This window comes from Saccopteryx leptura, chromosome 2 (genome assembly GCF_036850995.1).
Source record: "Saccopteryx leptura isolate mSacLep1 chromosome 2, mSacLep1_pri_phased_curated, whole genome shotgun sequence".
NCBI classification, from domain to species: domain Eukaryota; kingdom Metazoa; phylum Chordata; class Mammalia; order Chiroptera; family Emballonuridae; genus Saccopteryx; species Saccopteryx leptura.
This window is the reverse complement of record NC_089504.1, coordinates 44,237,782-44,253,881: the sequence shown is the minus strand read 5'-3', so window position 1 is coordinate 44,253,881 and position 16,100 is coordinate 44,237,782. Positions and strand designations below refer to the sequence as shown.

At 40.3% G+C, this 16,100-nt stretch overlaps 1 protein-coding gene and 1 non-coding gene across 3 annotated transcripts in view; both read right to left on the bottom strand.

Moving 5' to 3' along the window:
• UBQLN1 (ubiquilin 1) overlaps positions 1–16,100 on the bottom strand; it is a 67,863-nt gene that overhangs the window by 5,266 nt on the left and 46,497 nt on the right. Inside the window, exons 7-8 of one of the 2 annotated variants that reach the window (XM_066367906.1) lie at positions 3,123–3,265; positions 405–488 (exon numbers count right to left, since the gene is read on the bottom strand). In XM_066367906.1, coding sequence (XP_066224003.1) covers positions 405–488; positions 3,123–3,265 — 227 coding nt within the window. The remainder of the gene's footprint in view (positions 1–404; positions 489–3,122; positions 3,266–16,100) is intronic. The other variant, XM_066367907.1, reaches the window with a different exon arrangement.
• TRNAT-AGU (transfer RNA threonine (anticodon AGU)) lies at positions 12,609–12,684 on the bottom strand. The gene has a single exon. It is a non-coding gene; the product is annotated as a tRNA-Thr (tRNA).

Here is a 16,100-nt window from a genome sequence, read left to right as displayed (position 1 = left end):
AAATGAAAACATTAGAAACCAAACCTGTGAAACAGGATAGGGTAGCTCCTTCTTGTTACTGGAGATTAGTTAAACCGTACGTAATGCACAACATGACACAGTAAAGCACTTCAAAGTTAGTAATGTGAAAGGAAATGGTTTATCTTATTAACAAAGCGTTCAAAATCCTATCCTCAAAAGCAAACGCAAAATGGTCCTTCTCTTGGAATTTAAGAAATATAAGCAAAAGGTCAGCAGTGAAAAGGGGCTCAGTTAAGATCAAGCTAAATTCTCTGCAAATTGATAGCATTATCAGACTATTCTATGTTTTGCTATCAGCCAGAGAGCAATGAAAAATGTTTATTATCATCATATTTTTTCAAGCAAATCATTACCGAAGGTAGCTAGCATCTTTTCTTACTCACTTGTTGGAGGAAAGTTGGGAGCTGTTGTCTCATTTGTTCTTGAAGCTGAGGATTTCCAGCAAATAGGGGGTTATTCAGCATCATCTATGGGGCAAGTGTTCAAACAATTTTAACTGGAAATATCAGAAACAAGTACTGTATCTTGTTTTAATAGTCTACCTTCCCCCAAGTACCTAACCTGGCACTTAAAAGGGAGGAAGGTAGAACATGAATAAAAAAGGAAGGGAAGATAATGTCCTGAGAGTGAGCTCCAGAAAAAAACAAAAAGCATCTTCTCTCAATGAGAATGGTGATTATGATAATGACATGCAATATCCTAAAAAAATAAAAGCAAAGGGGACTACCTATCTGCTCTTGAAAGAAAAATGGGAGTAACTGGCATTCATGAGGTTACATTTTCTGCTACACTGACAAAATAAACAATACATACACTATACTCGGCTTGCTTAGACACCTCAACACACAAGTGAAGACCCAGATCTGGAACCACTGAATCTACCTGCCTACCAGAAAAGCAGCTATTATTAGGTCCAGAAAAATAACACCACAGAACAGCAACAACCTTGCCAGAGAAATGGGAGTTGCTAGGTGAAAATCTGCCCAGGACCAGCAACCAACAGCTCTCTGGGAAAAGTAATAAAATGTTTTAAGACCTGAAAGATGTAAATACATTTGAGAACACCAAGATCAGCCTCTGGATTTAACCACACTGTCACCAGCGATAAGAAAAGTGCCATGCCCCCTAACCTTCTAACAGGTATTACAATTAAAAGCCAGGGTCAATATTAACATGATGTTAGATATGTGAAAATAAAATTACAATACACAATCAGCAAAACCAGAAACTGGTAAATTCTCATAGCTTTAAATAAGATAAATTTTCTATCAGTTTTCGCCCAGAGTGAAGAGTCAAAGTTGGGGAAAATGATCCTTGCCCTCAAGTAGCAAACCATATTTGTACTATAAACACATTAATGAAATTATCACATTTATCTTCCAGAATTCATGTTATTTGAAAAAGCATCTCACCTTAAAATTTTTCATTCTTTCTCAGAAAATCATATCTCATTAGATTAGAATATTTCTCCTAACTTACCTGTTTATAAATTAATACAATTTTTATACTCGGGTTTTTTTAAAATACCTAAACATCAAAATCAGAATAGAGAACTACAAACTTTAATCTACTAATAACCAGAGTACAGTGTAAATGTTTCTACTATAATAAAAGACATTCATTTCTAACCTTCTTTGTCAACATTTTGCTTTAAAGTAAAATACATTACAGGAAAGTGCTCAAGCCACTTTATAAATGTAGAATTGTTAGTAAAAATGGCTGGGAATGTGCTTGTTAAAGTAAAATTTTTAAAGCAAGATGTACATTCATTATTATTAATCAAATATACATTTAAAAACATACAAATAAGATCAATCACTCTACAGATATAATTCCACATTTTTTAAACAAAAGTGCAATAATCACAGTAAAGCATGGCATTTAATACTAATATATGCATTCTGATAATTTTCATGAGTAAAACAATCTTTAATAAAATGTACCTACAATATACAAAACTAAGAGCATATAAAATTTACATAAAAATATGTTCTCTATTTTCAATTCTACAAATTTTAAGAAGGCAGAAGTTATTGTTAAGGATTATAGCTCAAAGATAACTGCAATATACTTGAATCATTTAAGGTTGCAGGCTTTAGGAAATAAAAATAAATTTATTTGACATAATGCTAAGAAAGTGATTGTCTTTAAAAGCTTTCAAAGTTTTAGAAATGAAAATAAATTATAAAGAAAACTATTTCAAAATTCCTAACACTACAAAAGCCATTTTTAAAAAACAGCAAATCCAAACTACAAATGATCAAGGCTCATTTCACATTTTCCAAGGTTTTCCAAGACCAATGTCTTTTTTTTTTTTTTAATGAGAGGCAGGGAGGCAAAGAGACTCCCACATGCACCCCAACAACCAGGATCCACCTGGCTAGCCAACCGGCCAGGGCCCAAAACCAATGTTCTTAACCTAGAGATACATCAGAATTACTTAGGGGACTTGGGGGGTTAAAAAACAAAACAAAACAAGATCCAATGCATTTTATCAAAATCTCTCAGGATGGAAAGCTCCCAAAGTGATCATAAATATTTAACTAAGGCAGAGATTCACTAATTTTTTTCATTATGGTCTCTTTAGTTAGAAAATGAATGAATAAAGGACCAGTGTACAAAACTTGGGCGGGGGGGGGGGGGGATCCATAACATGGAATAAATGAGAACACCAGTTCTATAAGTCTCACTCTGCCTTTAATAAACAATTTCAGGCTATTTTATTACAGATATTTGAACATCGCTATTTCTCAGAATCTGTGTGATCTAATAAAAATCTTTCAAGTGTATTAACACTGTTCTTAATCACTTCCAAAACTAAATTTTATTTCTAAAAGAGAAAGCAATCAAAAACTTTTGTATTCATCTCCTAAATGAACATATTATATGTACATATAGTAAACTGGCACTTCTAGCCAGTGAAAGGCAGCGGTGAAGCTGCAAAGAAACTGTCCAAAAAAGTGGAGCTGCAGTTTACCTACTTTTCTATTGTGAAAGTAGCACATAGCACACAACACAAATTATGCCAAAAATCACAATTATTTGATTAGGCTATTTCAGTTCACAGTGCACAGTCCTTTTCAATACAATTACAAACTCACCTGCGCAGCAAGGTCAGGGTTCTGGCTTAGTGACTGCATCATGCTTCGCATGTAGGGGGCGGACAACATGTTTTGCATAAGTTGTGGGTTTTCAGTTATTTGTTGCAACAAGCTCTGCATTCCTGGTGTGTTGAACATACTAGCTGAAAGTTTTTTAAAACATAATTGTATCAAGAAAAAGATAATGTAAACAAAAGTAAAAAAGTTTTCAAAGCAGTATGAATAATTTTAGCAACTGCTGATAAGTATACGTATTACTTATCAATTGAACTAATAAAGAATTTTAAAACCAAGATCTCCAAAACTACATGCCCAACATATACCAGTAAAGGAGGGCTCTGGCTGCATTCACAGAATTACATCTAATAGGAAGGTTAAGTTCTATAGTAATTTAAGCAAAACTTGGATATTGTCAAAATTACTATTTAAAAAATCCCATAAAGTCTAAGCCAACTTTTCCTCCAGGATCTCTTAATTAAAATCATACTGAGCATTCAGTATGTTCACATTATGAAGAAGGAAGCCTTTTCACCAACAAAACAATACCATTCCATTTTCACTGGCACTCACTGATCGAAACAGCAAACACATTTAACACTTCAGAGATCAGAGAACACAGTAACCAAGTGTAGTGTCTGGAGCCAGATTACCTGGATTCAGATCTAATCTATGGAATTTTAGGCAAATTATTTGGCTCTTCATACTTCAGTTTTCCTACCTATAAAGTGAGATAAATAGTATCTGCTTCATAGGGTGGTTGTACCTATTAAATTAGTTAATATGCAAACTGCTTGCTATCAATAAGCTCTAGTTTTTCTTGTTTTTGTTTTCTTTTTACTGAGCACTACAGCTAAATTTATATAAATTCAATCTTCTCTTAAAATTAAGTAATTTGTTCAATATATATCCAGATTTTCACTTGCTGACTAGATATAGTCAAATTCAAATATATTCTTAAACTCATGTATACTTATTAACTCATTAGCTTTTTCATTTTCTTTATGTTCTTATTCCATCCAATGTCGTCTTATTAGGCGTAAAACATTGGAGTCTTCCCAGTTATCTTCCTAGCAAGAGTTTATTTGAGCCAAACTGACCACAAACATGGGGAAACAAGATCTCAGTGCTCCTATACTTCTGCTGGGTTGTTTTGTTTTAGTTTTTATAGAGAAAGAGAAAGGAAGAAAGAGATACAAAGACTGGTCTTTTGTTCCACTTATTTATACATTCACTGATTGATTCCTTATACATTCACTGATTAACACTGTTCTTAATCACTTTCAAAACTAAATTTTATTTCTAAAAGAGAAATAAAAGTTGATCCAGGGATCAAACTTGCAACATTGGTGTATTAGGAAGATGCTCTACCCTCAGTGTTTTTCAACCACCAGTCCAGGGTCTATAATCTTCATACAATATCAGGGTGGTTAAGGACATACACAAAATTCCTGGCAGATCAGTACTTGAAAACCTCTGTTCTAACCAACTGAGCTACAGCCAGGGCTGGGTTTTTAAATAATGTTTGTTTTTCTAATTTTTTTCATGTTGTTTCAATTTAGCTTTCTCCCATGTCCTAGAATCCAAGAATATTAAAAAACAGGTTGAAAAACATAGCCTGCAGGGCAAATAGGGCCCACAACCAGTTCCTATAGAGTCTATAAGCTATATATAATTTTTACATTTTTTTAAAATGACTAAAGAAAATAAATTATTTTTCAACATAGTTCCTATCAAAATATCAATGGTGTATTTCACAGAAAAGAATAATCCAAAAAATTTATATGAAACCACAAAAGTTCTCAAATAGCCACAGCAATCTTGAGAAATAACAAATTTGGAGGTATCTCAATACCTGACACCAAACCACACTACAAAGTTATAGCAATCAAAATGACATGGTACTAGCATGAAAACAGACATACAGAACAATGGAACAGAATAGAGCCCAAAAATAAGTCCACATCTACATGGTCAATTAATATTTGACAAAGGAGGTAAGAACATACAATGGGATAAAGACATTTCTAATCAATAAATGGTGTTTAAAAAAATTAGAAACATGCAAAAAATAAGTAAAACTAGACCACCTTCTTACACTATACACAAGGATAAACCAAAACATATTAAAGACTTAAATGTAAGACTCAAACCCCAATCTCCTACAAGAAAACATAGACGGTAAAACCTCAGATATTTCTTGTAGCAATATTTTTTCTGATATACCGACTCAAGTAAGGGAAACAAGAGACTATAACAAACTAAAAGGCTTTTGCACAGCAAAGGAAAACATCAACAAAATGAAAAGACAATCCACTGAATGGAACATAATCACCATTGATATATCTGATAAGTTAATATCCAAAATTTATAAAGAACATATATAACTCAACACCAAACACAACAAATCTAATTTTCAAAATGTGCAAAGGATCTGAATAAACACTTCTCCAAAGAGGACATACAGATGGCCAACAGACATATGAAAAAAAGCTCAACATCACTAATCTGAGAAATGCAGGCCCTGGCCAGTTGGCTCAGCGGTAGAGCGTTGGCCTGGCATGTGGGGGACCCGGGTTCGATTCCGGGCCAGGGCACATAGGAGAAGCGCCCATTTGCTTCTCCACCCCCCCCCCTTCCTCTCTGTCTCTCTCTTCCCCTCCCGCAGCCAAGGCTCCATTGGAGCAAAGATGGCCCAGGCGCTGGGGATGGCTCCTTGGCCTCTGCCCCAGGCGCTAGAATGGCTCTGGTCGAGGCAAAGCGACGCCCCGGAGGGGCAGAGCATCGCCCCTGGTGGGCGTGCCGGGTGGATCCCGGTTGGGCGCATGCGGGAGTCTGTCTGACAGTCTCTCCCCTTTTCCAGCTTCAGAAAAATACAAAAAAAAAAGAAAAAAGAAAACTCTTAAGAAATGCAAATCAAAACCACAATGTTAAATCATCCCACACCTGTCAGGATGACTATCATCAATAAAATAAACTGCAAGTGTTGGAAAGGATATGGAGAACAGGGAACCCCTATGCACTGTTGGTAGGAATGTAGATTGGTGAAGCCATTGTGGAAAACAGTAGGGAAGATCCTCAAAAAATTAAAAATGTGCCTGACCGGGCAGTGGCGCAGTGGATAGAGCATCAGACTAGGATGCGGAAGACCCAGGTTCGAGACCTCCGAGGTCGCCTGCTTGAGCACGGGCTCATCTGGTTTGAGCAAAGCTCACCAGCTTGGACCCAAGGTCTCTGGCTCAAGCAAGGGGTTACTTGGTCTGCTGAAGGTCCACAGTCAAGGCACATATGAGAAAGCAATCAATGAATAACGAAGATGTCACAACGAAAAACTGATGACTGATGCTTCTCATCTCTCTCCATTCCTATCTGTCTGTCCCTATCTATCCTTCTCTCTGACTCTCTGTCTCTGTAAAAAGAAAAAATAAAATTAAAAATGTAACTGCCTTATGAACCATCAATACCACCTTAGAATATCTCCGAAAAAACCCAAAACACCAATTTGAAAGAATAGATGCACCCCTATGTTCAATGCAGCACTATTTACAAAAGCCAAGATATGGGAGAAATCTAAGGGCCCATCAATAAATGAATGGATAAAGTGGTAGTATATTTACACAATGGAATATTACATTCCACAAAAACGAATGAAATCCTGGCCTGATCTGTGGTAGCACAGTGGATAAAGCATTGACCTGGAACGCTAAGGTCGCTGGTTCAAAACCCTGGGCTTGCCTCATCAAGGCACATACAGGAGTTGATGCTTCCTGCTACCCCCTTCTCTCTCTTTCTTTTTCTTTCCCCTTCTCTCTCTTTCTTTTTCTTTCTCTCTCTCTCTCTCCTCCCCCTCTCTAAAATGAATAAAAAAAATAGTAAAAATGAAATCCTTCCATTTGGGACAACATGAAGGGACCTTGAGTATATTAAGCTAATGAAACAAGTAAGACAGAAAAAGACAGCCTGACCAGGCGGTGGTGCAGTGGATGGAGCGTCGGACTGGGATGTGAGAACCCAGGTTCGAGACCCCGAGGTCGCCGGCTTGAGCGCAGGCTCATCTGGCTTGAGCAAAAAAAAAAGCTCACCGGCTTGGCCCCAAGGTTGCTGGCTTGAGCAAGGGGTTACTCGATCTGCTGAAGGCCCGTGGTCAGGGCACATATGAGAAAGCAATCAATGAACAACTAAGGTGTCACAACGAAAAACTGATGATTGATGCTTCTCATCTCTCTCCATTCCTGTCTGTCCCTATCTATCCCTCTCTTTGACTCTCTCTGTCTCTGTAAAAAGAAAAAATAAAATAAAAATAAAAATAAAAGTTTTTTAAAAAAAAAACAGAGAAAGACAAACACCATATGATTTCACTTACATGTGGAATCTCAAAAAACAAAACAAAGACCTGGACAGGTAGCTCAGTTGATTACTGTCATCCTAATACATCAAGGTTGCGGGTTCAATGCCTGGTTGGGGCACATACAGGAATCAACCAATCATAAATAAATGAAACAACAATCAATGTTTCTCTCTCCCTTGATCTCTCTAAAATCAGTTTTTTAAATGTAAAAAATAAAATGATTAAGACAGAAACAGACTCATTGATACATAAAACAGACTGATGGTTGCCAGAGGAGAGGGGATTTGAGGGAATGGGTGGAAAAGGTAAAGAAATTAAGAAGTACAAATTGGCAGTTACAAAATAGTCACAGGGATAAAACATCCAGCATAGGGAACATAGTCAATAATATTGTATTGAATAATAACAATGTATGGTACCTGGTGGATACTAGAAATACCAGCATGAAGAACACTTTGCAAAGTGTTATGATTGTCTAACTATTATGCTGTACATCTGAAACTAATACAAAATTATACTGAATGTAAACAGTAACTGAAAAATAAAAAATTTAAAATATATTGATAACCCTGGGGGAAGGGGAAAAGAAATATTTTGTGAAATGCAAAAAAACTTATGAAATTCAAACTTCAAGTGTCCGTAAATAACATTTTATTGAAATATAGTCATGCTTACTTTTTAACTATCTTTGGCTACTTTTGCACTACAAAAGCAGAATTCAGAGGTTTAAGACCGAGGCTGTTTGACACCATCATAGTATTGCTCATTGTACCTCCCCCCCCAATCAGTGGCGCAGTTATACCTGATGCCATGGGAATCACTGCAGCATGCTGTTATTTTCTTTTTCTAATTTCAGTGCATAGCAGTCATGTCAGAACAAAAAGAAAAGGAGAGCCTGACCAGGCGGTGGTACAGGCACAGTGGATAGAGCGTTGGACTGGGATGCAAAAGACCCAGGTTTGAGACCCTGAGGTTACCAGCTTAAGCATGGGCTCATCTGGTTTGAGCAAAAAAGCTCACCAGCTTGTTGAGCCCAAGGTCGCTGGCTCGAGCAAGGAGTTACTTGGTCTGCTGAAGGCCCACGGTCAAGGCACATATGAGAAAGCAATCAATGAACAACTAAGGTGTCGCAATGCGCAATGAGAAACAAACGATTGATGCTTCTCATCTCTCCGTTCCTGTCTGTCTGTCCCTGTCTATTCCTCTCTCTGACTCTCTCTCTGTCTCTGTAAAAAAAAAAAGGGGCGGGAGCCTGACCAGGCAGTGGCAAGGTAGTTAGAGCATCGAACTGGGATGCAGAGGACCCAGGTTTGAGAACCCGAGGTCGCTAGTTTGAGTGCGGGCTCATCTGGTTTAAGCAAAGCTCACCGGCTTGGACCCAAGGTCACTGGCTTGAGCAAGGGGTTACTCGGTCTGCTTAAGGCCCACGATCAAGGCACATACATATGATAAAGCAATCAATGAACAACTAAGGTGTCACAACAAAAAACTGATGATTGATGCTTCTCATCTCATCTCTCTGCGTTCCTGTCTGTCTGTCCCTATCTATCCCTCTGTCTGACTCTGTCTCTGTAAAAAAAAGAAAAAAAAAGAAAAGGGGAGAACTGGACTACAAATGTCATGCCTTTAAGGCCTAGTGGAGTATGGGTTATTTTATCAAATGTGATGGCAAAACACTGTACTTATTATGCAGTGACACTAAAAGAATACAATACAGGGGTGGGCAAAAGTAGGTTTACAGCCATGAGTACATAAGAGTTAATTCTTGTTATTATTGAATATTATTTATTAATTACTGTATTATGTAAACCAACTTTTGCCCATGCTTGTATACTGACATTGCTACACTAAGCACTCATCATGTATTCCCAACTCACAGGAAAGCTACAATTGAAAAATGTAAGAATTAAAATGCAATATCCCATCACTGCCAAAGTTCTTCACAAAAATAAAATATAAAAATAAGGCTACGCCCTAAGTTAACTTTCCAATAGTCAATGTTAGCCAAGCAAAGAAAGCAGTGTACTACCGTGATTAATTAGCATAGTTCACTAAACCTTTATTGCAGTAGCCAAATAAATGTGTCCAAAGAAAATATACTTGTTTAAAATCGGCTTGTCAGGGAGAATAGCATCTCAAGAGTTAAGGTCATTCGGCTCAACATCAATATTCAATTTAAAGCCTGACCTGTGGTGGCGCAGTGGATAAAACGTCGACCTGGAAATGCTGAGGTTGCCGGTTCAAAACCCTGGGCTTGCCTGGTCAAGGCACATATGGGAGTTGATGCTTTCTGCTCCTTCCCCCCCCCCCCCCCCTGTCTCTCTCTCCTCTCTCCCTCTCTCTCCTTTCTAAAAAAAAAAAAAAAAAAAGAATAAAAAAATATTCAATTTAAAAAAACAATGCGAATTAATTTGAGTGGTATTCCCTTAGTTCATGATGACAGTTGTTACTGATACTGCTCAATTCCTGTTTATTTGAAGAGTCAATGCCAAGTTTGAAGGGACTGAAAAGTTATCCTCTATAAACAGTCTGCATGAAATAACTATAGGTAAACTATTTCAAACATAAAGTTGAGAAAATACTAGTTTAGTATAACCTGAAATAGAATCTGCTAAAATGTGCTACTGCTGATAATGATAAAAGAACATGTAAAGGGCCCTGGCCAGTTGGCTCAGTAGTAGAGCATCCGCCCAGCATGTGGATGTCCCAGGTTCGATTCCTGGTCACAGCACAGAGGACAAACGCTCATCTGCTTCTCCATCCCTCCCTCTCTTGCCTCTCCCTCTCCCTCTCTCTCTCTATCCTGCAGCCATGGCTCAATTGGACTTTGTTGGCCCCGCATGCTGAGAATGGTTCCATGGCCTCCGCTTCAGGCTCTAAGAGCTTGGTTGCTGAGCAACAAAGCAATGCCCTAAATGGGCAGACCATCACCCCCTAGTGAGCTTGCCAGGTAGATCCCCATCGGAGCGCATGTGGGTGTCTCTCTGCCTCCACTCCTCTCACCAAAAAAAAAAGTAGAGTGAAAGAATTAGTTGGATAAACATACAAAGCTTATAAAAATATAATGCATTTAAATATAAGGTTATTCACGTCTTTTTTTTAAGTTAAATTACTTCTTATTTTTCAATTGCAGTTAACATACATTATATTAGTTTCAGGTGTACACTCCAGAGATTAGGCTTTACATATTTTAACATAATACACAATTATTAAAATATTACTGTTTCCCTAAGGCTGTATTTTTTTTTTTTTTTAAGATTTTATGTATTCAGTTTAGAGAGGAGAGAGGAGAGAGAAGGAAGAGAAAAGGGGAGGAGCAGGAAACATCAACTCCCATATGTGCATTGACCAGGCAAGCCCAGGGTTTCAAACCGGCAACCTCAGTGTTCCAGGTCAATGCCTTGTCCTCTGCGCCACCACAGGTCAGGCCCCTAAGGCTGTACTTTTACATCCATACCTATTTTGTAAAAACCAGCTTATGCATGTCTTATTCATTGGCAGGTAATATGAAAATTTTTTACTGATTTTTAGAGAGAAAGGGAGACAGAGAAAGAACATCAATTTGTTGATCCACTTATTCATGCCATAATTGGTTGACTCTTGTAGGTACCCTGACTGGGGATCAAACCCATAACCTTGGGATATCAGGATTATGCTCTAACCAACTAGGCTACCTAGCCAGGGCCTCAAAAATACTTTGAACTATCATGTAATTCAACCAATACGAGTATCAATGGTGGACATCATTCACTTTTGTGAACTACTAAGCAATAGTCAATGTCATGACTTTATGTCAGAAATATCCTGACTTACACAGCAGACTGGTGACTTAGCAAAGTTTTAGTGCAATTGTTTTTTTAGCTCAGGGCTAAGACTAAAATATTTCTGAACCATCCAGTCACTAGTATGAAAGACCACATGACTTTGGAATTCACCTTTTACTAAAGATTTGATAATGTTTCTCAATTAATTCAACCCAAAATTACAAAGCAAAACAGAACTTACATGCAAAACTCATACTGTGGTAGTCATTTCAACAACTAAAATTGTCCAAACCCTAAGCAATGTCAAGATGCTTTATACATTCTTGTACTGTCAAGTTAAAACAAGGTCTCTATCCCCACAAACTTGCAGTAGATATATTTTTGAGGTCTTATTACCCTTCCAGTAGCATATTTTGGACCTCAGCACAAGTGTGAAGACTTCCACTATTTCAAAATTCATTTACTTGTAATTAAGGCACTACCACCTAACCTTCAACTGGAAAGGATTAATCTGCAGTGACATGCTAAAAGAAAAGAATAAAATCTAACAGAAACTTACAAATGCTTTCCAACTGATAAATGTTATTAAAATCATTTGCTTTTAGAATGAATACAGTCAGCCCTCCATATCTGAGAGTATTTTATCTGCAGATTCAAGCAACCACAAATTGAAAATATTTAGAAAAAAAATCCCAGAGTCCTAACCTCAAAACTTGAATTGTCACACACCAAGTGCTATGCTAAATAAACACAAATGAAGTGATGAGCAGAGATGCCCTATATGTAAATATGCAAATAATATACCATTTCATAGAAAGGACATGAGCATCTACAAATTTTGGTATTCAGAGCATCCTGAAACTAATCTTCTATGACACCAGAAGAATGAAGTAATATCACGTTATGTATCAGTATTAGTAGATGAACATTTGCAACTGATTTTGATAACGGAACTGCGTGAATGACAAGTAAGCAAAATATCATCTCTAAAAAAGAATTCCATTCATATCATTTGTAAATATGTATCAAAAAATATTATGCTCAATTATATATTTTTTTTTTCTTTTTTTTCATTTTTCTGAAGCTGGAAACAGGGAGAGACAGTCAGACAGACTCCCGCATGCGCCCGACCGGGATCCACCCGGCACACCCACCAGGGGCGGTGCTCTGCCCCCCAGGGGGCGATGCTCTGCCCATCCTGGGCGTCGCCATATTGCGACCAGAGCCACTCTAGCGCCTGAGGCAGAGGCCACAGAGCCATGCCCAGCGCCCGGGCCATCTTTGCTCCAATGGAGCCTTGGCTGCGGGAGGGGAAGAGAGAGACAGAGAGGAAAGCGCGGGGGAGGGGTGGAGAAGCAAATGGGCGCTTCTCCTATGTGCCCTGGCCGGGAATCGAACCCGGGTCCTCCGCACACTAGGCCGACGCTCTACCGCTGAGCCAACCGGCCAGGGCTCAATTATATTTTTAATTCCATCATTTAAAACACTTCTGCCATGGCTGGTTGGCTCAGTGGTAGAGTGTTGGCCTAGCGTGCAGGAGTCCTGGGTTCAATTCCCAGCCAGGGCACACAGGAGAAGCGCCTATCTGCTTCTCCACCCTTTCCCCTCTCCTTCCTCTCTGTCTCTCTCTTCCCCTCCCCGTAGCCAGGGCTCCACTGGAGCAAAGTTGGCCCAGGCACTGAGGATGGCTCCATGGCCTCTGCCTCAGGCACTAGAATGGCTCTGGTTGCAAAAGAGCAACGCCCCCTGGTGGGCATGCCGGGTGGATCCCAGTCCGGCGCATGCGGAAGTATGTCTGCCTCCCCATTTCCAGCTTCGGAAAAATACCAAAATAAGTAAATAAATAAAACACTTGTGGCCTGACCAGGCAGTGGCACAGTGCATAGAGCGTTGGACTGGGATGCGGAGGTCCCAGGTTCGAGACCCCGGGGTTGCCAGCTTGAGCACGGACTCATCTGCTTTGAGCAGAGCTCATCAGCTTTAGACCTAAGGTTGCTGGCTCGAGCAAAGGTTACTTGGTCTGCTGTAGCCCCATGGTCAAGGCACATATGAGAAAGCAATAAATGAACAACTAAAGTGTCGCAATGCGCAACGAAAAACTGATGATTGCTGTTTCTCATCTCTCTGTTCCTGTCTGTCTGTCTCTCACTCTGACTCTCTCTGTCTCTGTAAAAAATAAATAAACCAGTATTACTTTAGGTATTAACTAGATGTATTGTGACAATCATTTTATAATACATAAGAGTCATTACAATGCACACCTGAAACTAATGTTATGTCAATTTTTTTAAATGGTTATTATGCCTGACCAGGCGGTGGCGCAGTGGATAGAGCGTCAGACTGGGATGCAGAGGACCCAGGTTCGAACCCTGAGGTCGCCAGCTTGAGCACGGGCTCATCTGGTTAGAGCAAAAAGCCCACCAGCTTGAACCCAAGGTCGCTGGCTCTAGCAAGGGGTTACTCGGTCTGCTGAAGGCCCGCAGTCAAGGCACATATGATAAAGCAATCAATGAACAACTAAGGTGTCTCAATGTGCAACGAAAAACTAATGATTAATGCTTCTCATCTCTCTCCGTTCCTGTCTGTCCGTCCCTATCCCTCTCCCTGACTCACTCTTTGTCTCTGTAAAAAAATAAACAAATAAAAATGGTTATTACTGTATTTCCCCATGTATAAGACGCACTTTAATTTGGGGGGAAAAAACGTATTACATGAAGTTATTAAACTCAAGTTTTACTCATCATAAAATTCATACAACTCCTCATCACTGTCAAAACTCCTGTCCAGGCCCTGGCCAGTTGGCTCAGTGGTAGAGTATCAGTCTGGCGTGTGGAAGTCCGGGGTTCATTCCCAGTCAGGCCATCCCCCTCTCCTTCCTCTCTACCTCTCTCTTCCCCTCCCACAGCCAAGGAAGGCTCCACTGGAGCAAAGTTGGCCCGGGAACTGAGGATGCCTCCATGGCCTCCACCTCAGGCACTAGAATGGCCCCAGCCGCAATGGAGAAACGCCCCAGATGGACAGAGCATCGCCTCCTGGTGGGCATGCCAGGTGGATCCCAGTTGGGCGAATGTGGGAGTCTGTCAATTGCCTCCCTGCTTTTAACTTCGGAAAAATACAAACTCCCATCCATTAGCTTGTCTTCATCTGTGTCTTGAAGATGAATCAATGCCTTCAACAAGCGCAAAAGAGCAGGAAATGCAAGTAAAAAAATCTACAACCACTGTATAAGAGGCACCCAGTTTTCACTCTAAATTTTTCAGCCCTGGCCAGTTGGCTCAGCGGTAGAGCGTGGCCTGGCGTGTGGGGGACCCGGGTTCGATTCCCGGCCAGGGCACATAGGAGAAGCGCTCATTTGCTTCTCCACCCCCACCCCTTCCTTCCTCTCTTTCTCTCTCTTCCCCTCCTGCTGCCAAGGCTCCATTGGAGCAAAGATGGCCCGGGCGCTGGGGATGGCTCCTTGGCCTCTGCCCCAGGCGCTAGAGTGGCTCTGGTCGCGGTAGAGCGACGCCCCGGAGGGGCAGAGCATTGCCCCCTGGTGGGCAGAGTGTCGCCCCTGGTGGGCGTGCCGGGTGGATCCCGGTCGGGCGCATGTGGGAGTCTGTCTGACTGTCTCTCCCCGTTTCCAGCTTCAGAAAAGTACAAAAAGAAAAAAAAGAAAAAAAGAAAAAAAAATTTTTCAAAGGGTGTCTTATACATGGAGAAATACGGTACTTCAATTTTTCTAAAGCCTGTATTATACCCCAAAATCTCATGTATTCTATGAAAGTGTACCACCCACTGTGACTACCAAATACTCTCTCTATTGTAATTTCTTCTATTAGTAATGAATCTTTAAAAATTCTTCATCTGGCCCTGGCCGGCTGGCTTAGTGGATAGGGCATTGGCCCAGCCTGCTGACATCCCGGTTTGATTCCCAGTCAGGGCACACATGAAAAGCAACCAACTGGCCCTGGCCGGTTGGCTCAGTGGTACAGCGTCGGCACTGAACTTTCCTCTGTACCGTCCACATCTCGACTGCCATGGCCATGGGCTGCTCCGCTGTATACACGGTGTTACATCATCATCTGCACATGCACACATGCTGCCACATCATCCTACAGAAACTGGGAGGGTTTTCCTTTTATTTGGTGCAGATTTCACATTTCTATCGTCTTTTGTTGCTTTCCTGTGATGGGGCAAAAGTGCACTATGACTTTACGGACACACTGTATATCTAGTCCCACTCTAGTCAGACAATTCAGTTGTTTAGAGCACCATCCCAAAGCACAGAGGTTGCCAGTTCAATCCCCAGTCAGGGCACATACAGAAACAGGCTGATGTTCCTGTCTTTCTCTCCTTTTGATGTTCCTGTTTCTCCCCTTCCTGTCTCTTCACTAAAATCAATGGAAAAAAAACAATTTTTAAAAAATATATCCAGTCCCGCCTGACCAGGTGGTAGCGCAGTGGATAGAGCATTGGACTGGGATGCGGAAGACCCAGGTTCGAGACCCCGACCTCGCCAGCTTGAGCACTGGCTCATCTGGTTTGAGCAAGGCTCACCAGCTTGAGCCCAAGGTCGGTGGCTCGAGCAAGGGGTCACTTGGTCTGCTGTAGCCCCGGTCAAGGCACATATGAGAAATCAATCAACGAACAACTAAGGAACTGCAACAAAAAATTGATGTTTCTCATCCCTCTCCCTTCCTGGCTGTCTGTCCCTATCTGTCCCTCTCTCTGACTCTGTCTCTCCCACAAAAAAATAAATAAATAAAATAAAAATTTCCACATTTAAAATATATCTAGTCCCTCTCACCTTAGGGAAGTGGTCCCATGTTTTCATTTCTTCACATTTACATGCCAAGTATTAGGACTAAAACCATCACTCTGGCTACT